This window comes from Balearica regulorum, chromosome 12, assembly GCF_011004875.1.
Source record: "Balearica regulorum gibbericeps isolate bBalReg1 chromosome 12, bBalReg1.pri, whole genome shotgun sequence".
Classification (NCBI taxonomy): Eukaryota; Metazoa; Chordata; class Aves; order Gruiformes; family Gruidae; genus Balearica; species Balearica regulorum.
The window spans coordinates 20,981,107-21,006,628 of record NC_046195.1 but is presented as its reverse complement, the minus strand read 5'-3'; the positions used below and the strand labels follow the sequence as shown (position 1 = coordinate 21,006,628).

The window sequence follows — 25,522 nt, the reverse complement described above, 5'->3', positions numbered from 1 at the left end:
AAAGGATTGCCACCTCAAATTAAATATTGCAGTAAATGACAACTAGAACCTTTTACAGGAAAACCTTCGGTATCGAGCAGGTTTTTACGTCTTTCCTGCTAGTGAGTTGTGGATGCAATGGTCTGGACGCACCCAGAGCACAAGCGTCGGGTGTCCGTGCTGGATGCTTCAAGGATCTCCCTTGTCCCCCTGCCCCCTTGTCCCCCCTCCCCTTCCTGCAGAGGTTCAGTTGTAGTTAACCGGAGGAAGCTAACCACTCTAACACGCCCACTCCGCTCTTGTTTTGCAGATTACATGAAAGAATCTGTGTGCAGCTCCAGCACTTGTTCTCTGAACAGCAGTGAAAACCCATACGCCACCATTAAAGACCCCCCCATTTTAACATGCAAACACTCCGAGAGCAGCTACGTGGAAATGAAATCGCCTGGTCACAGGGAGTCCCCGTATTCAGAAATGCCAACTTCATCGACCGCCAATAAAAACATCTACGAAGTTGGTAAGCAGGGCGGGCGGCAGGTCTGTGCCAGCAGTCGGTGCTTTTATTGTAGATACTCGTATTTTTTTTCCTTTCCCGACCCAAGCAGCACGGATCGGCACGGTGCAGGGGAAGAAGGCCGGTGCACCAGCGGGTTGAGCCGAATCCTGGCAGGGGCCCGTGCTGCAGGGCTGGCTGCGAGCGTGGTGCAGCACCGAATCGTTCTGCCAGCCCCGGCGGAGGAGGGCTGCAGTTCCCGCTTTACGCTCTCGTTTTAAACGGCTGCAAAGTCCAGCTGCAAGATTTTGAAAGCGCAGAAGTGTTGGTTGTTGGAAGACATTATCTGCAGGGCTTTGGGAACTACCTGCCCGTGGATCCGTTTGCTGTTTTTCTCCCCGGTCTCCCCCGCGCACTGCCCTGTGCAACGCCAGTAAAGCTGCGAGGGGAAGAGATGCTTTGGGAAGTTGATGTCCTGTGCTTGTGACAAAGTACACGAGCAGAGTAACCAGTTTGGGAGCGCTGTCAGGTTACCATAACCCAGTTTTCCTTCTTTCCCCAGAGCCCACTGTCAGCGTGGTCCAAGACGCCCGTGGTCGGAGTGCCAGTTACCTCCAAAATCCATACGACCTGCCTAGGAACAGTCACATTCCTAGTCACTACGACCTCCTCCCCGTCCGGCACAGCCCGACGCACGGGCCATCTTGGGACAAGCAGTCTTAAAGGGATGAACTGCACTGGCGCGCTGCGCTGCAAACACAAACTTTGAGGAAGCAAAAGAGAAGACAATCCTTTTCTGCGCTGCAGGACGCTGACAGGACTTCAGACTGTCTTACGCAAGTAACTAACGTAACACAACATACAACATCAGCTTGGGCCAACTGCTGCTGCATGATGTTATTTATAAAGACATTTTTATATGGGTAACGGGAACTAACGAGAACCTCGTCCACGCGTGACTGGAGCGCATCACGCCAGGAAGGTGTCTACATGCTCCAGGCAAAAACTCTCTGTGGCATGTATTCTAACCCTGGCTTTGCTGTAAAATAAAACACAAAAACATGCTAAGTAGAAGGACTTATAGATGTGCATTTCTACCACCTGCATCAAGAAACCTTTTACTGTTAGGAACAAGGTGACTAGGACTACCCTGGAATATATTTTACATCTTTGTCATGGAAATGGACATTTTTCTGAACGAAAGCAGGGACACTTGTCATTTCACTGTCTGGAAACCTCATTTACTGCCATCACCATGTGCAGCCTGTGCAGATCACGCTTGTTAATTAGCAGAAGATTTTCATCTTTATATTCAGTACCAGGGTATTTGAGTTGAGGAATACTAACACAGACACATTCTGTGCAGTTTTTAAAATGTAACATCTTGGCAAACGTCCACTGACTTTTGCTAATGACTTGGGTTTCAACAGAGTCTCACACCCAGCTTACCACACTCTTAACAAGCTATAAAGTGCTTTGATTGGCACAGATAGTTTTTCCTTATACAGCTTCTATTTTATTAGATAAACCCACCAGATTTGCCAGGCAGTGTAAAGGGATGCACCTTCATTTACTTCCCTGGGACGCTGCAGGTTTGCACAGACTAACCCTGGTTTGGTTTCCTTTCCTAAAGCTAAGACACGTCGGCTTCTCTAGAGCATCTTTACGAACCATCTCATCATGATTCACATAACAGCATGCCATTTATGACACCCTTTAATTTGATGTGCATTACCATGTAGTGCAACTCTATTCGTTGATGATTCTACCTGAAATGTCATTAAATTGAGCTGAAACTGGGTTTTCTTTTTCAGCAGCTGTTTGTGAAGTAATTATCAAGGGGTTGGCCCATGGTAAAGTTTTGGACTAGGCCACCGTGATTTATTTTTTTTAATAATCTTTATTGACCTAGAAAGTAGAATACTTACTGTTAAGCAGTTCCTTGTAGATTTTGAGCATGAAGTAGTATTGATTCTAAGTATGTAATTTTATTAGGCAAATGTGGAAGTAGCAAGTTGATTGCCTCTTAAATATAAAAAAAAAATTCTGTCGCACATTCGCCAGTCTGATGGAAGTAGAAGAGAACGAAACCAGCACCAATCAGTTTGCTCAAAGCATGATCGCTCGCGTACCCTGCTGGTCTAGGGGACTGGTAAACGGAGCCTTCCAGCGCGGAGGCAGCGGCTTGATCCCGGCTTAACCCTAGCTCTAAGTCAGATCAGATCACCTGGAGCACCCTGGTGTCCCTGCAGCCGGGCTCAGCCCTCGCCTCGGGGACCGAAGCCCCAGCACGGCGGTACTGAGGCGCTGGCAGCCTGCACAGCGCCCCGGGGCTCGCTGCTGCAACACGCTCACGTCAGGGCACGGGAAGCCCCGGTGATACGCTGCTAGAGGAACCGGGACCCCGCCGGGTGGTCACGTCGGCTCTGAACCCCTCTGTACAAACGAAGGGTTCAGCAGCAAGACAGCTGAGCTGAGCCCAGAGGTCCCCCAGGCTTCCAGAGCAGCAGATTCTCACCTTGCAGGATAATGCATAAGTAGTTCCATGAATGCTGCATGTGTGCATGGGGGCAATGACTGATCAGCAATAGTAATTTTTTTTTCCAGGAAAGCCTTATCTGAGATGTAAGTAGGCAATTATTTTGTAGGGCCTGTAGGAATATATTTTATGTACATGAATAGAAAGACTTACCTCAAAAATATCAAGAGAAAGGCAGTTCGATAAGGAATCCTCTTGTTAGAGACCTACCTTGACATCTAGCACAAGCAGTCTCAGCTGCCAGCCTGACCGACGTTTGCGTGTGTGTTGCTGTAACGTTTGCGATGAGACTCCAGAGAGCAGAGATGTGCTCAGTTTTTGGGTTTTTTTTGAAAGCTGAATTTTTTCAAACCAAATGCAACGAGTGCATAGAGCTTAACAGGAAGAAAAAACCAACAAAAAAGCCAACAAAAAAGTACCTTCTTGTATATTAGCGTTAGCTTAGAAAATAGGCACCAAAATGGCAATACTTTTTTAAGGCAAGACAGATTTGTAATATATTTGTTCACTGTGCAAAGGTATTCTACCTTGTACAAAATAAATTGAATTTCTCTCAGTGTGTATTTCTCCAACATACTCATTTGCAGACTAAAACTTCCAGCCCGTGTTCAGGTCTGAGTTCTCCAGGTGATGGGGCTGGTCACGAAGGGCGAAGTCCCCTCAACGACAAAACCCCACAGGCACCAGGCTCACAAGCCAGAAGTTGCAGGATTTCTCAGAAAACACAATGCTGTAATTTGGAGTTAATTTAAAATGAGGCCCAGCTTTACAACAAAACGTAACCGGCTCCGTACGTGCCTTACAACGCCTGCAGTAGCTCTCGTTCCCCAGCAGTTTAACCTTAGTGGGTCCGAGCGAGAGACCCCGGTGCCGCACAAACCCGTCCGCGCTCCCACACACCTACGAAGAGCCGTCTGGGGCGAGTGCCGACACCAGGTCTCTGATTTTCACGCGATGCATTTCAGCACGTGCGGTGATGGCGCTCGGTGACGCTGGTGGGTTGCTGTGCCTTCAGGTGCGCGCTGGAGGATACGGGCCAGCACCGCTACTGCTGCACCCAGCAATGACGGGACAGGACACGCGGCAGCGGTCACCGCAGGTCTGACGGAGCTCCCAGGGAGCCCAATTGATAAATCACGAGCCCAGACTTGCAGCAGAAACACCTTCAGAACTAATGACTCCCAGGCAAGGCAGCGGACTGCTACAAGTTGAAGCTTTTTCAATATTTGTGCTTCGTATTTCTAAAAATGTTGTTAACTAAAGCCCAGCATGTAATCTTATTTGACAAGCCCAGCTCAATAAGCTATTTAAGTCTGGAAATTCATCAGGTTTGAACTGATAGAATAAGTAATCCTAGCTTAATAAAAATGTATTAAAATCAGAACAATTCCATGTCCTTTCTGCTTAAGAGTCAGCACCTCAACTCCCACCAAACACAAGAACCACTGATGCTCGCTGAACAGCTTCCTAATTGTTAAAGTTGGGACTTTCAAATATGTAAATGACAGCAAAAGCTTTTGGCAAATAAAGCCAATTTTGCAGCATTATACTGAGTTCCCAGAAACTCAGACAGCTCATTTTGGGGCCCCGGAGCTGTATCTGTTATCGTCAGTTGTCTCCTATTAGCAGAGAAGAGACTCTTCAGTCCAGAAGCAATGCCAACTGCAGAAGGGAATGATAAATCAGCAGCCGAACGGGAACAGGACCCCGCCAGGTCGGCATCCAGACAGAATAACGTCTTGCATTGTGTCTCCCAAAGCACCTTCCTGTCCCAGCCCACGCCAGCCAGGATCCGCTGCCGCAGCACTGCGGCGCTTAAGTCAGGAAAAAGCAGTACAAAGGCACAGAACGAGGCAAAGGCTTTAATAGGTAAGAAGTTACATCTCCGCACGTACACCATTTGATGTCGCTTTCAAAGTCGATGCCTTGTGAAGGCTTTACAAACTATTGCATGAAAATTGTGTTCCGTGTTGCAGCAGTTCCTAAGTACAGAATCCGGTTTTGCACAGCATTTCTAAGGCTTGTTTTATGATTACTAAAGTTCTGGTGGGGAAAAAAAAAAAAAATCCAAAGAGAATTGTTTGTCTAACAGCACACGCAGCCATTTCACAGCTGCCCAGGACACAAGCACAGCCCTGTTTGCTGCGAGGCGAAGGAAGAAGCACGTGCACACACGCAAACTCCGCGTAGGGCAGGGGCGGCCTCGGCCCCCGGCAGCGATTTGTGCTCCCACGGGCTTCGTCCCGTTTGCTGTCGCTGCAGAAGAAAGCGCCTTGCACAAACCCATGCGAAATCCAAAGCTGACGTGAGAGCTGAGTCAAGCTGCCTGCTTACGTGAATCGGAAAAGGAAGCGAAGTGAAACTCATCCTGCATTTCCAGTTGACAAATTTAGAACTTGGCTGCCCCGGTAATTTGGTTAATTCCAAAATATGCTCCAGTCTGGCCAGAGAAAGTGCTGTGAGAACAGCTCCCCAGCTCCCGCAGGAAGCCAGGGCCCAGTCTTGCACCCCCTCAGCTTCTCCTGCAGTACTGAAAGGCCCTAAATTGACTTTTTTCCCCCCGCCGTGCTGTCCCTCGTGCCCTGCGGGCGACTGCTGCCTGCAGCAAGGACACCATGCACAGCCCTCGCGGGCAGTCTGGCTCCTGCGCACCAAGCTGGGATGAAAAAGCTGGAGCTACTTGCTGGAGAAGGCGGTCACCCCACAAGCTTTTCCTACTGGTGGCAATGTGGGGAAAAAAACAGGTTTGTAAAAGCCATTCAGTGCGTAAAAGCTTCCTGAAGCTACCAAACTGTCACAACTATGAACTGCAGCAGGCCCAAAAAGCTGAAGGCCTGGTCTGAGTGAAGGTGGCAACTGCATTACTTGACCCTTTCAGTTCTTTTCCGGGAGTATTTCCACTTCGGCATCTTCTCACAGCCTGCTCCAAGAAGCCAAGAAGCTTCCAGTAAGTAAAAGCCTTCAGGGCAGACCCCAGTTTTCCCAAGAAGCGCACCCAACACCATACTGAGTCGTCCCCTGTAATTCTTTATTAGAATCATGGATGAATATATTTTAAATCAATTTAAAAAAATAATGAATCAAGGTACAATACATGCATAAAATACAAAGTAATTTACAAACAGATCAAAATAGCATCTTCAGAACTAATACTAGGAGGAGAAATGGATTTAAAAAAACCAAGTGACCGACTACAGCAATGCCTTCCGTGTGCCTTACACATCATGAGCACCGCAAGACAGAAAGGTTGGGTACGAAACGCAGCTGGTAGTGCCTACCCAGATTTGGATGTCCCAAGTGGGTCATATCAGAGTTTGAGAAATGTTTCCTACGATCAATTACTTCCCTGTAATTGTATAAATAACCGCAGGCATTTATACAACAAACAGTTCTTTTTAAATACTGTAGAAACTCAGTGCCGTAGCCCCCAAATCTCAATATTAATGACGTGTTTGGGATATGCAGTGGTTTCAGAGTGCAGTGACACAAGGCACAGTTCATGTATCCCTGAACAAGCTAATCGAACAGATGATTTGTACGGAGCGACAGACCACAGAAAGAAGGCAGCCAGTAAGAAAATTACTCCAGATGTTTTTGTTAAAGGAATATATACCAAACCACTGGAATAATTTAAAAATACCAGATGAAACAGAGCTGAAAACTAGGACCAGCTTGTGGAAGTTATTGATTCATCAACCCAAGCATCTGAATATATTAATATACGTGGCATGTATTAGTAAGTGTGATACATAGTACGTGACAACACCTTTCAAGTCTGTGTACCACGAAAGAAAAACGGCACCCTCAAACCCTGATACCACCAGCACTGTGGAAGCCAAGTCTCAGGCAGCACAAAAACACACTGCAAGTTCCAGCGTTAGAGTGACCCTTCATTGTTACGCAGCTCGTGCTTTTGCTTTCTTCGCTAGAGGCACCTCATATGGAGTCCTGCCGGCTTCTCGCCGGCCGGCTTCCCATCACAACCTCCGCTGCAGCAGGTGCCAAACCACAAAAGCTCATTCACAGGTAGCAAGAACTCTGCTGCTTGTTCGCAAGAAATTCTTTTCTCCCCCATAATATTCTATAACAAAATCCTCAACTTGACAATCTGAAGATGTAGCCAAAAAACATTTAACTTACATTAAAATTGCACTTCAGAGCAACGGGCATTTCATCAAGCTTTAGATGCAGTATACAACACCTTAAGACAAGGAAATATTATCCTGCCCAGAGACATTTTCCTAGTTAACCTGACAGTAATTGTTTTGCGAGGAGCAGAATAACGTCTTCAAGTGCTCACTAAAGGTGTCCGTGCTCTGACTAGCGGGCATCATGTTGGAAAGATCAGTTCAGTTCCAAACAATTTACTGAACCAAAACCGACAAGTCGGTGTTGGGAAAATACTGCAGCCACATAGAAGCAATAGATTTATAAACACCAAAATCAAAGTGTTTAAGACATGGAGAAATTCAGAAGGAATAAGCAGTAACTAAACACAAGAAAGAAACCACAAGAATTACAAATATATTTAAATCTTGGACCTGGGGAATATACACAGCCTTTTAGGAAAGAATGAACAATTCTATATATTCTGACAGCACTGCATCTTTGGTTTGTTTTCAGTGGTTGGAGGGACGTGAATGGGAACCACATTGTTGCTTGGAGACATATCGTTTTCACGTCTGTCGGACATTTGCTTCTGGGAAACAATACGGTAGATCTCTAGAAGATGAGAAAGAGCTAGTCATTACGCGTACCCCAGCAATACACCATCAGAAAAGTTCAGCCTGGGGGAAAGCAGGCAGAAAATATATAAAGATTTCCCATAGTTTTGGAAATATATAGGTAATGCACAGAAGTGTTCACAGGACGTTTAACTGCGATGCTTTCTACATTCAGAAAATAAAATATTTGTATTTTTTGCAAAATAAATTAATTTTTAAACAACTGTTTTACTCCCCTTGGGATAAGAGTTAGTAGATGGACAGAATTCACCAATTTTTTTTTGCTAGGAATCAGAAACTATGTACCCCATCAATTCCTTCTGATAGTTCCTAAGGTTCTGAGGACAGTGCTTGTGAGTTTGCTGATGGATCCGCAGACAGCAGCAGGATTAAGAAGAACCACTCAACATTTCTGTCTCTGATAGGACTGCAAGGGCAATTTCTTCTCTCTCAGCACACCTATCACGTACAATAGCTTGTCTATCATCCAAGTGGTTTTAAATTGTCAGAAACTGTTGAATATTGGGGTCCAAAAGGGGAGACCCATCCCTTAACCAGCACACAAACCCTTTACAAAATGTCCTGCGTTAGCGTAGCTAAACTTCAAAACTAGAGAAGAAATAGGAACTCCAGATGAAGAAATTCCAGCATAAATCAGAGGGCATGGTTTAAACTCCCGTGCCTGCCTTCCCCAGCCTGCTGCCAAGTTGGGAATGCTGCTCACCTGCACTGAAAGCCTCCCCCGGTTTCCTGGGATCTGTTAGCGGCTGATGGCATGGGCTGTACATAAACTCAGAATAGCTACAAAAGCATTTACTTCAGCTGCACAGAAGAAAGAGTAAAACATGTGTAGCACTTCACCCCCAGAAAGGAAATAAAGGATACCAAAAATAGAACATGGGGAACTCGCTTGCAAATTTGCGTTTTAAACCATGAAAGTTTTTTTTTTAAAACAAACAAAAAAAAAGCTTGCTAAACCTCAGTTTAACAAGAGTTTGAAAATGTTTCCAATTCAGGAAAAAGCCGACCCTGAAATGACAACATCACATCATCTGCTTTGCACAACAGAAAAGCGTGCTGGCAACAAATCCACCAGCACTGCCAAGCAGCAGAGCCCTAGAGGAGCGAGCTGATGCCCGCACCCAATTTGCACGCTCCAGCTCACTGCCCTAAGGTTTCCGATAAGCCCAGGCTGCAGAAGATGAGGGTGTCTGCACTGCACTCCTCCTGCAGAGCAAAGCAGGGGAAAAGAAACCCCGCATCTCGCAAACAACTCTGGCGAAACAAAACAAAGGTCCAAGTTCTTTTGGAGGTCTGAAGTCTCTTATCAGCTAGATAATGACTGCCCAAACACACACCTTGCCTGACCCCAATACCAAGATAGGTCTTTTCTACCAGAAATTTGTCATTAGTGAGTAGCCTTTGTTCAGAATTTTAATGAGCTGCTGCTTAGTGCACATCCTGACATCATTTCAGTACTGGAAATTGAGCAGCCTTGGGCAGAGAGGTCCTCTTTGCTGCCAAGGGCTCATCACACAGCTAAGCTTTTACGACAATGGGAAGAGATGGCATTGAGGAGCTAAAAAGGGTCCCTGACAAACAAGGCTTGAAAACCTCGCCCTTGATGGAACAAGCCTGCACAGATTTAAGCTGCCAATACAAACAGAGGCCGAGTGCTCCCCAAGACAAGTAAGAGCAGGGGCGCATCCACGGTACTGCTGGCAAAATAACAATCTCTCACGCAGATACTGTGCTGATCTATGGACTGTAGAAGTAACATTGACCTTTGCAAGTGGCACTTTGAAAGAATCTGCCTGTTGGGCCTCCAAACTGACAGCTCAGGCTTAGATAGGGATAAACTGTTCAGAAAAATGGATTTTACATACGCATTCAGTTACAGATCAAGTCACTGAGGCAACTAAACAAGAGCTGCACAGATAAAAGGATTTTCTGATTTCACCCTTTCTCAAGTTCACTCTTCTTTGCAAGTCCTACACAAACAACTTCCCAAGTTAAGTGAATCCCATGAAACCAGATCTTTAAAGCCACCTGCAACCCTGTGTGGGAATTTGCAGATAAAGATCAGCTTTGCCCGGTGGCAGGCCACTCAGCAATATTCAGCAGAGGGCCTGGGTGCAGAGGTGGGAGGAGTACAGCTGGGAGAGATCTGCTCTGCATTCCTCAGGACAAGTTTTCTGCTCCACTACCCTGCCCCAGCTCATGGTAGACAGCCAGTTTACATCCCAGTGCAGAATGCCGCCTGTTCCTATTCAACAGAAGGCTCTTGCCACCTTCCTTACTGGAAACTCTCTAGTAGCACCTTCAGCTGCTCTCAGTTTTCCAGAGAGCTTCCTGAACAAGTCATACTCGTCCGTAACACAAGCTGTCACACGCTTCCTCCACCCCTGTAAGCAAGGACTGGCAACCAAGGTGCCCTCTGCGTAACACCCTCATCCTACAGCGAAGATCTTCAGTAAACAGCCCTGAAGCCTTAAAACCAATCTTAGCAGCATTGATTTCTCTGCCAATAAAGGGTCTATCCCTTCTGACTCCGGGAACGTATTTCCATGATCCCCACTTCCACGGCCTCCCCAGCAGTCCTGCAAGGATGTTTAGCAGCTGTGCTGCTTGAATCAACTCGCAGCAGCCCCGAGTTTGTTGCTCTCTGATGCTTCTCCCTCCTCTGCAGTACAAACCTTCGTGCAGCCACAGCGTACTGCCCTAGATGAAAGCCAAAATGGCTAAAACCAGCCTTTCCCTGGATCACAGCTGCACGCTCTTTCCCCACACACAGCTGGGCTGGTGTGAAAGGGGTGGTGGGAAGAGCTTAGAACTGCTCTCACTGGGGCAAAATGCCCAGCGGCAAAGACTACACTGAAACTGGGCTGCACTGAGGAATGCCAGGCTAATGAAGCCATGTGCTTTTTAATGAAGACACTACACTTCATGCTCTGCTCAGTAACTGAATGAGACCTTATTAAGAGCACATTCAGCAGAATGCATCACTGCATAATTGGTAACTGCATGAGACAGGCCTTGCACTGTAAGAGGGCTGGGAAAAAGTGACACGGCTGCCTAGGAGGAGCTTGTCCAGGCCTTGTCTGCTTAGCCTGCACTACTGTTTCATTCATTTTCAGGTGTACAGAGCTAACAAAATAGGAAATCCCTAGATTTTTTTACATTAATGCTCTGCGATGTTGTTTCCTTGGAGATGGGATTCCTTAGAGATGAAACCGCAGCAGAATGCGGTATGGGAACAGAGACAGCACAGAGCTGGGCAGGGAATGGAGGCAGACTCCAGTTTAAGGAAGCTTTATCCTGCTCAGAGTGGATAGGATTATAATCCCGGTCTCTCTTATTTGCCAGATGATACAAAGCAGCTTTGTGTGCACAACAATCAGCCCTTGAAGTCTAGACATCTTGCAACAGAATAATTTGGAGAGGGACCATTACTCTAAGCCACAGAAGGAAAAGGTCCCCAAAACCTCATTTGGAATCCACAGCAGGACAGGGAGCCTACAAGACTGAAGATATACCTCCCTCAAAAAATCCTCTATAATATAGGGAGAGGAAAGAAAAGCTTTCTTCCCCTTCTTCCACCTGTAATAGCAGATCACAGACTCACTTAGGCTGTACTAATTATAATGGAGTCCTATTTCCCATGCCCAAAGCCATCTATTCGGAGTGGCTTAATCTGAGAATCTAGGCGTGGAGAAGCTTAACACAGACCCTGCTATGCCTCCAAGGAAAGTACTCTTCCAAATTTCCAAAACCGTCCCAACCAGACCAGCTTCAGCAGGGCTGGAGAAGAAAGGAGTTTTGCTACAGACCTTAGTCATGACACCCTGTTCAGGAGAGATCTAAGCAGCTGTGTGAAAGGCATCAGGAGCAGCCTGGGATGTGTCTGCAGCGCAGTTCCCAGCGCTGCAAATACTAGCAGAGCTGGTGCAGCAGCATGCCCTGCCTCTTCTTCTGTCAGCCACCTCCGCTCGCAGCCTGTGGCAAAGCCTGGCTTTACCTGCTTCCTTCTTCAAAGGCCAGTAAGCATTCCACCTGCAGGCACTATGCCTGGAGGCAGGCTTGCCAAGTACAGACTACCCATGATTGTGCAGGGTCACTCTGAAAGCCACATTCCTCAGATGACTGCTCCCCTCTTTCCTTCAAAGCAAATCATTAACAGAAAAAGCCAGCTGTGAAGTGTTATTGAGAAGTTTATTGGCAGAACATTCCTCCTTAGCATGCCAGTCACAGCCAAGATGGAGCCAACCTGCTGCTAATGCATTATTTACTTCATCTTTATCTCCCTGAAACAGGAGCTCCTGTCTGGAGCGAGCCACATGCCCACTAATCAGCAGGTTTCTTTCAGCACAGATGAACCAAGCCCTCCTGAACAAGGATCCTGTCTGCATACCCAAGAGCTCTTTACCCAAAACACTGTCACAGCAACATGCAGGGAACACTGACATTTGTGGAAAAGCAACAGCTTCAACAATCTGTCAGAATCCACCAGGGCAAGTTTTAATTACTTGTTCTCCCATGCCAGACTGCTCTCCCTTACAGAAAAATTCAACCAGAGAAAAAAAAAAAAAAATCAAACCTCCACAAATTAGAATCCAAAATAACTTCTGGAATAAAAGGTACTGTTGAAAGCATGAGAAGAGAGATAAAGAAGCAGCCTAGCCTGTGCCCAAGAGGTGAACTGCTTCCCCATGGCAACGGCAGTATATCATCTGAATGTCACACCACTCTGTGGAAGCCCGGGGCATGCAGGAAACTTTCCACCTCTTCAGCTGCCACTGTTAGAGAACAGAACAGTCCAACAGGCCATGAGAGCCATTAGCTGACCAGTTTATATTGGCTATGACAGCCTGACAGCCACCTTGGGAGGGGATAAACAATGTCTGATATATTTCCAGTTCTGTTCTATTAGTACTGGTGCTGAACAAGTATGAAAGTTAATTAACTAGCCTTCATCTGAGAGCCCTGATCCCCTCTGAAAACTGAAAGCGCAGGCAGCAAGGCTGTTCTACGTTACACACAGCACATTAGGCCAGAATCTGACCTCAAAGTTCAGTCTAGGTGCTCCTGAGAGGAGAGGGACTACCAAAGACACGTGCATAAAGGAAGAGGTCTTGAGTTGTAGCAGTTACAACTAAGCAATAAAAGATGTCTGTCTTCTGAAAAATCCATGCCCAAATTCATCAGCATTTTTGACAGGACTGCCTTTAGGTAGATGAAAACAACAGGAAATCCAACAAGCATCCCAGATACCATCATGTTCAGCCACTCCTTAGCCGTCCACCCTCTGACGGCATTCGTAGTTAGTCATGTAGGGCGTAAATGTATAAACTAACACAAGTTCTCTCTTTTTCCTTTTTTTTTTTTTTTTTAATTTGTGCAAGGTTGAATTACAACCAAATGACAACACTGAAGTTAAAAGGGAACCACACGGTTTGGCTGAAGAGAAAACAAACTCATGACAAGCATTACTACGCACTAGGTAGTCATCTAACACTGACTCCTTTTTTTGCTAGTATAGGGACAGGAGCACTACTGCTTAGGAACCCCTGTAAAACAAAAAATAGAACCACAACCTATTGGAGGCCTCTTACAACTAAGGGTAAGACAAGAAACAGATGGACGCAGGCTGATAATACTCTAGCAGCCTAATAATTGTCTCCACTGCTAGAGTGTTCATAAAGCATTTCAAACCCCTCAAGAAAATGGTACAGAATTTTTATTTTTGTTACAGTAAATAACTTTCTAACTGCCTCCTCACCTGCATGTTCCAGTATGGCTAAGTAGTCCTTTTTGGTGCTTTTAAAAGACTAAATCAGCTGGTAAAGAGAAAAAAAAAATCTAACTAGGTGCCAATGTCACAGCAGTGAGATCTGATTAACAGAGACACGTAGCTTACAAGTGGGGCTGCTGCTCATACTAAGCACATCAGATGTTACAGTGGGAAGGAAGGAGTTTAAATTTGCAACTAGGAAACATTTTGGAGACTCTCTGAGAAAACAGAGACTGCCTAGGACACCTAGAACAGAGAGACATACCAAAACAGAGCAGACTCTCAGATGTTTTGAAAACCCAGACTAGAGATTTAGAGAGGCGTTTGCCAAAGCTGAGAATGACGAAAGCTCAAAAACCACATGCGCCTCTGTTGTCCTACTATGTCCTGGCTACAGCTGATGGGGTACACAGCAATACAGAAGTCCCATGACAGCTAATGATTTCCACACCAATTTATAAATTCCTACCCTATCCTTTATAAGCCATGGTTAAGTTAAGGTGTCCCCCCCATAGTCGGAGTTGAATGTCTCAGACCCTTAACAAGTTTTGCCTATCTAAAAAAGGGTTTTTAAAAAAAAAAAGAAGTACTTTATCCAGAGAGCATAAAAACCACAGCACTCACTGCCATCACATGTTACAGAGGCTGAAGGTCCAGCCAGGACTATTAAATGCAATGACAGGGACTACCCTGCAGCTCAGGAGTCACTATGTCTCAGACTACCAGTACTGTTCAAAAGAAGGATCTTTACTCTTTCATCCCTTTTCTCTTGGCAACTGCTATGGTCACCATTAAAAATGGAAACAAGCGAGATTAACTTCTCCTCTGATAAACAATGGCTGTTCTAACTTGATGCTTGCATGAGACAATTCTCTCCTGTGGGCACTCCCTACACCATACACACATGGGAAACTGAAACATAAACTAGGCTGACTAGAAATCCAGGGCAGATCAAAGTGAAAAGGATTCATTCCTGAATCCAAGGCTGGCCTTTCAACTGTTACACTTCGAAACTGGACTCCAAATCTTACGGCTGTAAAGAATGATTAAACAGCAAAATTTTAAATGCTTTATAGGCAAAGAAATGCCTATCTGCATCATATCTGAGCAGCCTTCTGCCCTTCCCCCTCGAAACACAAAGCACTAGATGACTCACCTGTCAGAATAGTCTGGAAAGCTGCTTCCACATTTGTAGAGTCTAAAGCAGATGTCTCGATAAATGACAAACCATTCTTCTCTGTGTGGACAGAAATACTATAATTAGAGGGGTACATCACATATCTGTTTCCCATCGGGAAGAACTTCTGTACCAGATTATATTTGTGGTGTTCCTGATGAGATGCACATGTATCAAGAGAAAGTATAAAAAGTTGTGGGTTTTTCCCCCCCTTACGTGATCTGAAAGCAACACTACCCAACACTAACATTAGAATTTACACTGATCCTCAAGCACAGGGATCAGTTCAGTGCTGCGTTGCAGTGATGCAGGAAGATGTGCCTCAAAGTAAGTGAGAATTTGTTGCGCTTTCAAGAATTGCATGAGGAAGCTTCCTGGATTTTCTTTAACCTCATCAAATTTTTCCACCTCCCATCTGCTAGTATGTCACTGCAGCTTATTGAACAGGGCTAGCCCCATCAGGGGAATGACAGTCCTGCCCCTGCAGGCAGGGATCCTCACTGGCCATAAACTCTGCAAATGCAGCTACAGCACACCTTAACGTAAGAAACCCACCTACACTCCTGGATGAAAGAAATTTGACCTAAAACAAGGCAAGATTTACAGAAACTAGAATTATTTTTCACAGATCTTAATTATGTAAGAAGAGTCAGAAAGCCAGTTTAATGAAAGTCTGTTCAGCCACAGGCATCTGCATAGGGCTCCAGATCAGTCAGTACAAAGGCAGCAATACACAGGCGCAAAGTTACCACCACACAAAAAACTCAAACCTAAAGCCATAGGCACAGTTTCTGCAAGAAAAGCAGTACATAGGCAAGAGCATAAACCTGGTTTAAAATCTTCAATGCCTCTGGCCGATTCTTGAAACCACATCAGCATGCATATTCTATAAGGCTTCCTTTTTGACTGAATTAAAAAGGGGCAAATACGAGTATACGACACTGAGGAACCTCACCAGCAGCACTCTTTTTCCTCCTACCAGCACACTCGTGTATCCAAGACCAGGTAGGCAGATCCCCAGACAGTTAGCATTAGTAAATTATTTTGAGTTCACCAACCTGCAAAAGCTCTGGCCTCATCTGTAGGAACTGCTCTCAGGTGGCGCAAGTCACTCTTGTTTCCCACAAGCATGATTACAATATTGCTGTCAGCATGATCTCTCAGCTCTTTCAACCATCGCTCTACATTCTCGTAAGTAAGGTGCTTCGCAATGTCATACACCAATAATGCCCCTACAGCTCCACGATAGTACCTGTGGGTGAAGAGACATGTTAGAGAACCAACAGGGAACACCATGATTAGAAGTGGCAAGGTACAGTGCAATAATGGGAAATAGCTCTAAGACAGCTGTACAAAAAATACCCAAAAGCAAGCTACATGGGTCTTGGAGCAGTGAAGTAGAGCATCCAGACTGGGGTTGTGCTATAGGGCCACCAGAGCAGGCAGGACAGCTCAGTCTAGGGGGTAAGCCAAACCCCATGCTTGTGGGGAGAACTCTGCATCCCAAAAATGAAGCTCTGGAAATCTGTGGGGAGCTACTGTCACCTTCAACCTCTGATCCAGTCCTGAAAAGTCACCCCCACCCATCACTGTGGGTGCAGTATGGGCACAGCCCATAGTGACAGACTTTAGAATGAGTCACTGGATCATAAAAATGTCAACCTGATCTATTCCCTTTACAAAAGGCCACAGCTGGTCTCCTTTGAGACCAGAGGGAGGCACAGTAATGCATTCAAAAAGAAACAGGCTGCATTCTCCCACCCCACAATTACCTCCAGCTTTACTTAAACCCAGCTTTCGCTATGCTGTTTTTTCAAATTAAATAAGCAAAGTGAGCAGTCTTTCCTTACTGCTACGGTAGGGCTTCTTTTTTTAGGTTACCACTGTTAAACCTCCATGAACACAGATATTACTTTATCAATTGCTTGCATTTAAATGAGTCTCTCAAAGCTCTGGAATTCTAGGCTTGAAATGCCTCCAGTTACATATAACAAGAACACTGAGAATTAAATCAGTTTGCGCAGGGACACACTATATTATTCAGCCCAGAAACTTGATATTTAAGCTTCCTTCCCCCATAGGTTGTGGATATTACACGACAAAAAACAAACATCCCCTGTTTGCAGTTTCTGAGGAATCGGAACAGCCCAAAATTACCCTCCTCAGCAGAAGTTTCTCTTCAGCCATATAAGCTATCACTTACGCTGATGTTATAGCTCGGTATCGCTCCTGCCCTGCTGTGTCCCATATCTGAGCCTTTATTGTCTTCCCATCAACTTGAATGCTTCTTGTTGCAAACTCTACTCCAATGGTGCTTTTGCTTTCCAAGTTAAATTCATTGCGAGTGAATCGAGACAAAAGGTTACTCTTGCCTACACCAGAGTCTCCAATAAGTACAACTACAAGACAAAAATGATACGAGAATCAGATTCCAGATGTAGATAATACATTGACAATCAATAAACATTTATTTTCCCGGATGAAGCACGAAGGGAAAGAATGGCAAAACCACCACCCTTGTCACAAGCCTACTGTTCAAGTCTTAATATTTCTAGAGAACCAGAGCTGCCACATTCACCGGCATTTCGAACAGACATTAGACTCGACTTCTTACATTTCAGTCATCTTTGCCCAACATGGAAGAACATTCCACCTCCAGGAAGAATATACACAGCTGTTGCTGTGAAAGTCAGGGACAGTTTGGATTTCACATCCTTGTAACAACACTAAAATTAAAAAAAAACCCAAACAACCAAACCCCAAACAAAACAAAAACCCCACACCACACAACTGATACCTGTTTTGCTGTAGTCCAAAACGCAGGGCAGGCAGCAGGCTCTGCCTGCATTTTATTTTACACTCTTCACACCTTTGCAGAAGAGAGGTTCCCCACTGGGGCAGAAAAAAATGTGAACAAACCAAACAAAAAACCCCACAGGGCCACCATCACCCCGATGGACTGTTTAAAAGTGTTAGCTGAGCCACAGCACTCTGCCCTTCCACAGTCCCTCACTGCTGCTGTGACTCCTGGCCATTTTAGGCCAGAGCCTTAAACCGCTCTAAACCACTGCCAGGATATCGTGGGGCCTTGGAATTAGAACTGCCACCCACTCCCCCTTCCCTGGCTCAGCCTGACTCATCACAGCACCAGTGCCAAGCAAACTAATTGGAAGGATTCAGCTATGCTTGACAAGAGATTGACAGAAGGTTTGAAGTCCAGTTCCTACAAGAAGAAAAGCGTCACGAGGATTTGCTGCAATATCCTGTAATGCTGAGTTGAAAGGTGCAAGTTTAAATGTAACTTAAAACTCGCTACCAAGATGCAGGCCACCAGATGAAACATGTACACAACCCTGAGTCGCACCAATAGGAGCCTCTCAGGATGATCTTATGCCCTTAACGAAGATAAGGTACCAAACTGGAAACAGAAGGAAATGGAGGAAGAAGGGGATGAGTAAGATCCTTGAGAAGAGTGGCTAATAACCTTAAAGTTCAGCAGTGAATCAAGGCCAGTCAAAGCAAAAGAGTGCACGCTCAGGTGACCAAAAAAAAAGTGTTGTGGCTATGCTTGTTTTGAAGGGGAAAAAAACCCAACCAGAAATACTTGCTCAGTAACATATATCCTTTAACAGTTAAGACACTGCAAGACAGTGTTAAAGATTGTGTGGTACAACAGAGGAGTGAGTGCACCAAACACACTCAATCACATCGGAAACCCCCCACTGAGTCTTAGTCTAGCAGCGCAAATACTCCCATCTGCTGCTGCACCACACAGCAGCCCTCTGAACACCATCTTCTATTTAAATAATGCAAAACAATCCTGACAAATGGGATTTTCTCTGACTGCAAGGGCAGAGCAGCACCTTTTAACCACCCTTCATAAAATGAAAACAGCAGCAAATGCTAGCTTCGAACATGGCCTTGTAGAGAATACTTCATCAAAATAAACATCTTTTCAGCTTCCTCTGCCAGCTGACTCAGCGCGCAGCCAGCCAAGCTACAGAAGTTGCATAAAGCAGAGTGGCTGTTAACCACTTCTGTTTACGAAGATCACAAGCGCAGGTAGGTGGCAAGTAGGTATGCTGAATGCAAACAGGATTCTGCTTTCCTACGTGACAGGTCAGCACTGTTCGGCATCGGTTGCCCTGACACAGCTGAACAGCTTTGCTGGCACAGACGATGGTAACCCGTAATAAACTTAGTGCAGGGGACAGGGCACCCAATTGCATCATCGCCACCTGGCAAACGGCCATAGCTTTCCTCTTTCACTGGCAAATAAGCTCTTCAATACTATTTTGGCAGGTTTAGGCCACAGTTTTAGATGACTTCATATTTGTATTCACTGGGACGTGCTACAAACGAGTTCCTAGGAGGCAAAAGTCATCAACTCCCTTCACACACCTCAGTCCTGCTATCACCCAGCATTAGCTTTGGCAGCGGCCGAAGACTTCTCTAAACAAGGAAATCAATCTACACACATAATTTCCTCTTCCCAACAGCATACATCATATACCTGTTTAAGTACTCCTCTGAAACATACTTTTGTTGTTCAGTACATATTTCAGAGCACAGCTTCAAGTCATTTAACAACAGACCGAGCATTTTAATTCCTCTGCCAGGTTTTTTTCCTTACCTTGTCTGAATCGCATGCTGCTTATGTTCTGAATGCTTTCCAGCACCAGATTAATATGTCCCACTTAAAATGTGAAAATATTAGACTTTCCTCCTTGAAGTCAGCTATTTCCTCTACTTAATTGGGCCACTGCAGCTCCTCTTGAACACGGACACAAGAACAGCTTGCAATGTCAGCAGGCGCCTAAAACTCCTCACACTTTCTGCATTTCTGCCAGTCTGAACAAGTATCACTCTTTGAATACAATTATGAACTGAAACAGTTTTAACAGCCACTCAGACTGTATTATTAAGTTTAATTTTGCTTTCCTCATCAAATCACCTCATTTTGATACTTTATAGTACAAAACGTTCCCCTGTAGTATATTCTTAGCATAGAAATACAGTAGGAATGACCGTGGATGGCCAGCTCCCATTGCAGGGGACAGTCATCCCAGGCAAACAGTTTCTGCAAGGGAAGTGACACTATCTAGTTCCATGGTAAAGCTAATTGCTCCTGCACACACACTTTTATCAGGCTTTTCTTCCAGAAACTGACTCCTAATGGGTAGAAATTGCTTTCTAATTTTCAGAAGAAATTAGCGGTCAGCTGATGGTGGTGTTCATGTGCCAGCATTGTCCATTAGCTTATTAGTTTCTTCTCCCAGTGGTGTTTATGCTGGGGTACTTACAGAAAGCAACCACATCTTCTCTCAGTTTTGTTCTACTAACTAAATAAGCCAACCTCTCAAATGTTTCTTTATAAACACACTGTTCATTTCCCCACACATCTTCCCTAGGAGTTTTTCATTTTCTTTTCCATACAGTGAGAACCGCACACATCATTCTAGGCAGGATCTCCCTGTGATGCATACACGGACTTTAGTATTTCTGTCTCTACTAGGCTCTCCTTGAGCTGGAATTATCTTTTCCTGACCATATCACCTTGATGGCTCAGCCTGCCTGTGGTCAGACCTAACTGTTCTAGCTTTTAGTTGGCAAGCTCTTTACCAAATTCCTATGAGGCCCCAGGTGTAAAACCTTACATTCCGAATCCCGCTCCATTTGGAGGACAGCAGTCCTCAACAGCACGCTGCCCTTCCAGTGCCACACTCCGACTTTCTGCTGTTCCACCCACCTTCATTTCATCAGCAAATTCCTTTACTACATCAGCACTGGAAGGAGGAACATCTGGAGAAAACATTTATGCAAGTTCAGCCACAAGATCTATTCTTAAAAACCTCCATCAATAACTTTGTTTGGACCAGCACTTCCCTTACGGAGCAGCACCTTAGAGAGCTTTTGCTATCAGGGGAGATTTGTATCAACAAATCCTGAAAGTCATGAAAGTGATCTCCCTGCCCCAGGTGACTACTAGGCAGATCATTCTTACTGACTTAGTGATGTGCCAGCTCAATACTTGCAACCATGTGGTTTAAATCAATGCATTTGACTATCTACAGCATTTACCACCCCAAAGGTTTAAGACAAGCATTTGGTGGAGAGGAGAAAAGAAGGAAAAAAAAAAAAAGAGTGTGAAGTCCAGGCTACTGTATAAATTTAATTCTGTAATTCCAGTTTTATTTCTGTAGAAGACCAAAATAAGAATTCAATTTCCTAAGTTACATGAAAAGCAATTTAGAGAACTACATCAAGAAAGGATTATTAATTTTTCACCAACATTCCAGTTCACTCACCCAATTTTTATTTCTGTTAAACCTCTAACTTAATTTAAATTTTCAGAAAATACTTTAATTATCTCATGAAATATGTTATTGACAACCTAATCAGGTTGAAAACAGAAAGTCTAGCACCACTAGCTTGTACTGTCTATGGTAAAAGTTATCACACAAGTTGCATATTCCACAATTTAAAACAAGTACACCAGCACTAAGGGATTACAGTGTCTGAAAACACTTGTCTCTGCATGGGGCTCTGCTATTAAGAGGCATATAAATAAAGAGCCTGGACACATCTTCATGATCCCCAGAAGAACCTGCTAACTAACACCTCTTCCTGCCGACTTCAGTTGGAGTTTAAAGGACATATGAATAAGATGACCTGATTCTACACCTTGTAGATAGCAGGTGATAAACCTATCATGATCATGTCTTGTATCAATCTCCTTCCTTACCTGTGCCCGGTTTTATTCACTCCTTTCCTGTCACGCAGAGAACTGATATCTCAAAAGCACTTTTGGGTAGGGGTCGTTTGTTACCTGTACATAGTATACAGAACGCAGAACTGGGCCTCCAAATGCCTCCATAGGAAAAAGGCTAAGCCGAAATGTTTATTACTGCACAAAAGTACCTCCAGATCTAATGCAGTGAAGGCACAGGGCATTGTAAGAAGCAATAGGTGTCGCGCAACCACTTTTCCTTACAAATTTCTCTAAACAAAACACACAAAGAAAAATAGGTTTTCTAAAGCCCAAACCAACAGCTCTGCTTAGTTTCAGAGCATTTCCTCAATATCAAAAGGGAAAAGTTGGAGAAATGAACGTGATGCAAAGTAGGAAGCAGATAGAACCGGAGTTTTTCCTAACAATAAGCTGAATGTCACTGCAAGTCAAGTCCACATTCAGAAATGAGAAGTCTGACCCCAAATACAGAGTTCCAGATGGTCAAGGAGCAGACATAATCCTCTCAGGCTTTGTCCATGGAAAACACCGAAGGCATCAAAGTAACCCTCACTTGTAGAAGATAGCTACTCATCTACTGCAGGTACATCACTTTAATCAAAAAGAGTAAAAAGTTCCTGCATTTAAGCCAGACTTAATTTATTAAGTAATAAAGTAATATCCTTATATCACCATTACTTTTTTCCTCCCATTAAAATTAGAGCAAGATTTCTACAAACTGGACTCCACAGATCTTGTGTTTCCCCAGGTGCAGTGCTGGGAACAGCAGGCGCTGCTCTCAAGCCATAAAGTATGGAAGAATACAAAGATATGTAACTGGTTAAGAAGAATTTACTAGAAATTGTCTTTTTTAGGCTTTAGCATATGCTGAAGTGATGCAAAAGAGTCAGGAGAGGAGTATTTTGTAACAGGTGCTGTGACTTAATTGTACAGCAGCATAGGTGGGCTCAGCTTATACCCACCAGCAAAGTCAGCCAGACCGGCGTACAGCTGCTGTCAGTGACTGACAGTACAAAACCAGAGGTCTCACAGTTTAACTCGAGTAGTAAAACACAGCTAGCCTAGAGAATATCACCCAATTTTTTTAAACCACATCAAACTCTGAACTCAGTCCCACCAACCTACCATGTCCCTTCAAGTTCATAAACCCAGAAGAACTGTCCTACTGGATTAAGTGTCCTTACAGACCAACACCCAGTCTGACTGTCAAGAACTGATGTCTGAAAAACATTACGTGTAACAGAACAAACACGCTAATCTTTGTCCTAGCAAGCCCTTGCATCTTCAAACAAGCAATGCCTTCAGACTTGCCATTGGAATCACACTGAAACACCCCAACAGACATTTTTTTCCCCCTCTATAAATTCATGCAGTCTTTCAAACCCATTTACAGTATTTATGGCAATGCACCACTCCAAAATTTGCGTACACATTCTGTGAGACTTTACGCGCTTTTGTTTTCACCTGCTGCTCCATTAAAGAAGCACTACAGATATCCAGAAAAATTACAACAAACAGTACTTTGCCTATTTGGCCATATCCCTCATTGTTTTAATTTGGATAAAGTTATACATCCCTTCAGTATAAGGGATATGAATCCATTAGGTCTCTGTTCTGATTATTTTGATGTGCTTCATCTTTTTTTATTCTATAATATCCCTTTCAAAATGTGTATGCCCCTCCTGCCTACATTTCCCCTCAATCCCCAAGATGCTCATGTCTCAGATTCAAACACGGGCTTAACGTTCCCCCTGAGTTCTCATTTCCTTTTCCAAGAGTTTTTACCTACCTCTTGCCTTTTTGACCGGTGCCTGGTAATGAGACATTCATTTCAGAGACCTACTCACAATAATTTCAAGAGCATTCCAGAGCAGTGACAGCTTGTTTAGAACCACCATCACCTTTGGGAAGTTACAAAAGTTTCCACGATTTGTATTACTCTGCATTTGTTATGTTATTTCAGCTGCCACATTAATCCCAGTTATGTGACATTGCATCAACTTCCTGCAGTCTACTTTAGCTTTGCAAAACCTGAATTGCCCATCTTCTCACCACTATTTTCATACCATTCCTTGTGCTCCCAACAGCTTCTATAAACTAGTCTAAACAGATAAAGTTTTAGGAGGCAGAATCAATCAAACTAGCTTTAAACTTTTCTATATAACTGGATCCCAACTTAATTATTTTGCAATTATATAAAGAAGCAGGTCTAATAAAAGACAGGATTTCTCCCAAAAAACTCTGCGTCACTGATATTCCCAGGCCTTCACAGCTAAAACATTAATTATAAGCATACTGACAGAATGGTATGAACAAGTAAGAGTAATGCAATAGTTTTTGATAACTTGTAAACGTAAGTACCTACAATAAGATTGCTCGATGCGATTAAACTGGTGGTCAGCAAGGCCCTTGCCAACGCTGCGGGCTGAGAAAAGAGGCCCTTCTTGGGACTTCCTGATTTGATCTTAATAATGGTATAGATGACTGATTTCTAGTTAGAAATAATGCCAATTTCTACACGGCAATTAGATAAAACAAGCCACAAAAACCCTGTAATTCCTCAAAGTTATCACAGGAGCTTAAGGGTACAGAAGAAAAATGCTGATGTTTTCCTTTACCTAAGTTTCATGACAAGCACTGGGTCTCTCATCATCACAACGTAACAAGCAATGCTCTAAATCCTAAATTCAAGTTTACAATACCATATAGCAAGAAACAACTATTTTTTACAACGCTTTTCTTGCTTTTGTAGTAGGATTTAAAAAATTGGATAGTTCACTTCAAAACATCAGCATTTCTGTAGATGTTTCACAGCATGCTTTGTGAACCTTTACAGCAGGCTGATATTTAACTCTGTGGGGAGTGAAAACTGAGTACTTAACTACAACCTGCAACATTTTAACTCAAATTGCTGCTGTGTGGGAGACTGGGGGGGCATCAGTCCTGGAAAACAAGATATTCCTGCCCTTCTCTGCTGGGTGCCCTATGAGGTGCCAGGCCAGGATGCGAGATCACTGGTGCAAAACCGCAGTCACATTCACCCCTCGTGAAAGGCTAAGAATATAGAAGGCAGCAAATAATACTAAATTAGCTGCATCATTTACCAGCCCTGAGCATATAACTCATTTACTTTACAGTCCTATTTAATAGCTGGAAAAGGAAGTAGTCCTTATCAACCTTGGGCATCCTCACCAATGATCTTTGCTCGCCATCCCAGCAGGCTGGCCGTCGCCTCAGCCTGTTCACGGAGCAGAAGCCTTGCCCAAGACACGCCAGGTCACCACTAGGGAAACCAGCCCAAATCTGACACTTTGGGGTGAGGGCGCGACCAGCTCCCGCAGCGCTCCGCGGCAGGCAGCGACGCCCAACGCACCCCCGGCCATCAAGCTCCAGAAACATCCGAGCAGGGGGAAGCGCAGCCCCCCTCCTGCACAGGCAAAGCCCACACGGGGCTGGCCGGAGTCCCCTCCCCGCCCCGCAGCGCTCCGAGGCGGCCTGCTCGGGGCGGGGACCTCTCCCCACCCACCGGGTCTCTTCCCTGGGGCTACAAGGGAAGCGGCGGCGAGGCGGGGGCCGGCTGAGGCGGCGGGGAGCGGAGCCCCCACCGGAGGGTCGCGCCCTGAGGAGGCCGCTCCCTCACCCCGCCGCCAAGGCCAGGACCCCCTCAGGAAGGTGACCCCTCCGGTTGCCACGGGGACGGGACGGCGCGGCCCTTACCTTTGAAGAGATAGTCGTACTCGTCGTCGCGGGTGCCCATGGTGGGGTGCGCCAAGGCGCGGCGGAGGCCGAGGACTGGGAGCGGGAGCCGGACCCCTCCCTGCAGCCGCCGCAGCGCTTCCGCCCTCCGCGCTCTGCCCGCCCACGGACAGGTGCTTCCGGGGCAGCGCGGCAGCGGTGCCAACTCCTTCCGGGGTAGACTCGGCCGCCCCGCCCACCCCGGCCTTAAAGGGACGGTGCCGGGGGCGGGGCGGGGCGGATGGTCAGGGCCGCACAGGAGCTTCCGCGTCTCCCACCCGGACACCCCCGCGTCTCCCACCCGGCGGTCACGGCTGCAGGAACAGGGGGCGG

General features: G+C 45.3%; 2 protein-coding genes across 3 annotated transcripts in view; one reads left to right on the top strand and one right to left on the bottom strand.

Annotated features, from left to right (window-relative positions):
* The window catches only part of MEGF11 (multiple EGF like domains 11), a 285,900-nt gene extending 282,333 nt beyond the window's left edge, over positions 1-3,567 (top strand). For both annotated transcript variants that reach the window (XM_075764670.1, XM_075764671.1), the window contains 2 exons: positions 290-496; positions 1,035-3,567. In XM_075764670.1, the coding sequence (XP_075620785.1) occupies positions 290-496; positions 1,035-1,195 (368 nt within the window). In that variant the 3' untranslated portion in view covers positions 1,196-3,567. The remainder of the gene's footprint in view (positions 1-289; positions 497-1,034) is intronic.
* A 2,451-nt stretch (positions 3,568-6,018) lies between these two features.
* Positions 6,019-25,354, bottom strand: RAB11A (RAB11A, member RAS oncogene family). The gene is made up of 5 exons (XM_075764004.1): positions 25,172-25,354; positions 16,907-17,102; positions 15,762-15,955; positions 14,683-14,763; positions 6,019-7,733 (listed from the first exon to the last, which is right to left on the bottom strand). The coding sequence occupies exons 1-5, from the start codon at positions 25,209-25,211 to the stop codon at positions 7,594-7,596; spliced, it is 651 nt and encodes a 216-aa protein (XP_075620119.1). The 5' UTR covers positions 25,212-25,354; the 3' UTR covers positions 6,019-7,593.
* Between the last annotated feature and the right edge of the window lie 168 nt (positions 25,355-25,522).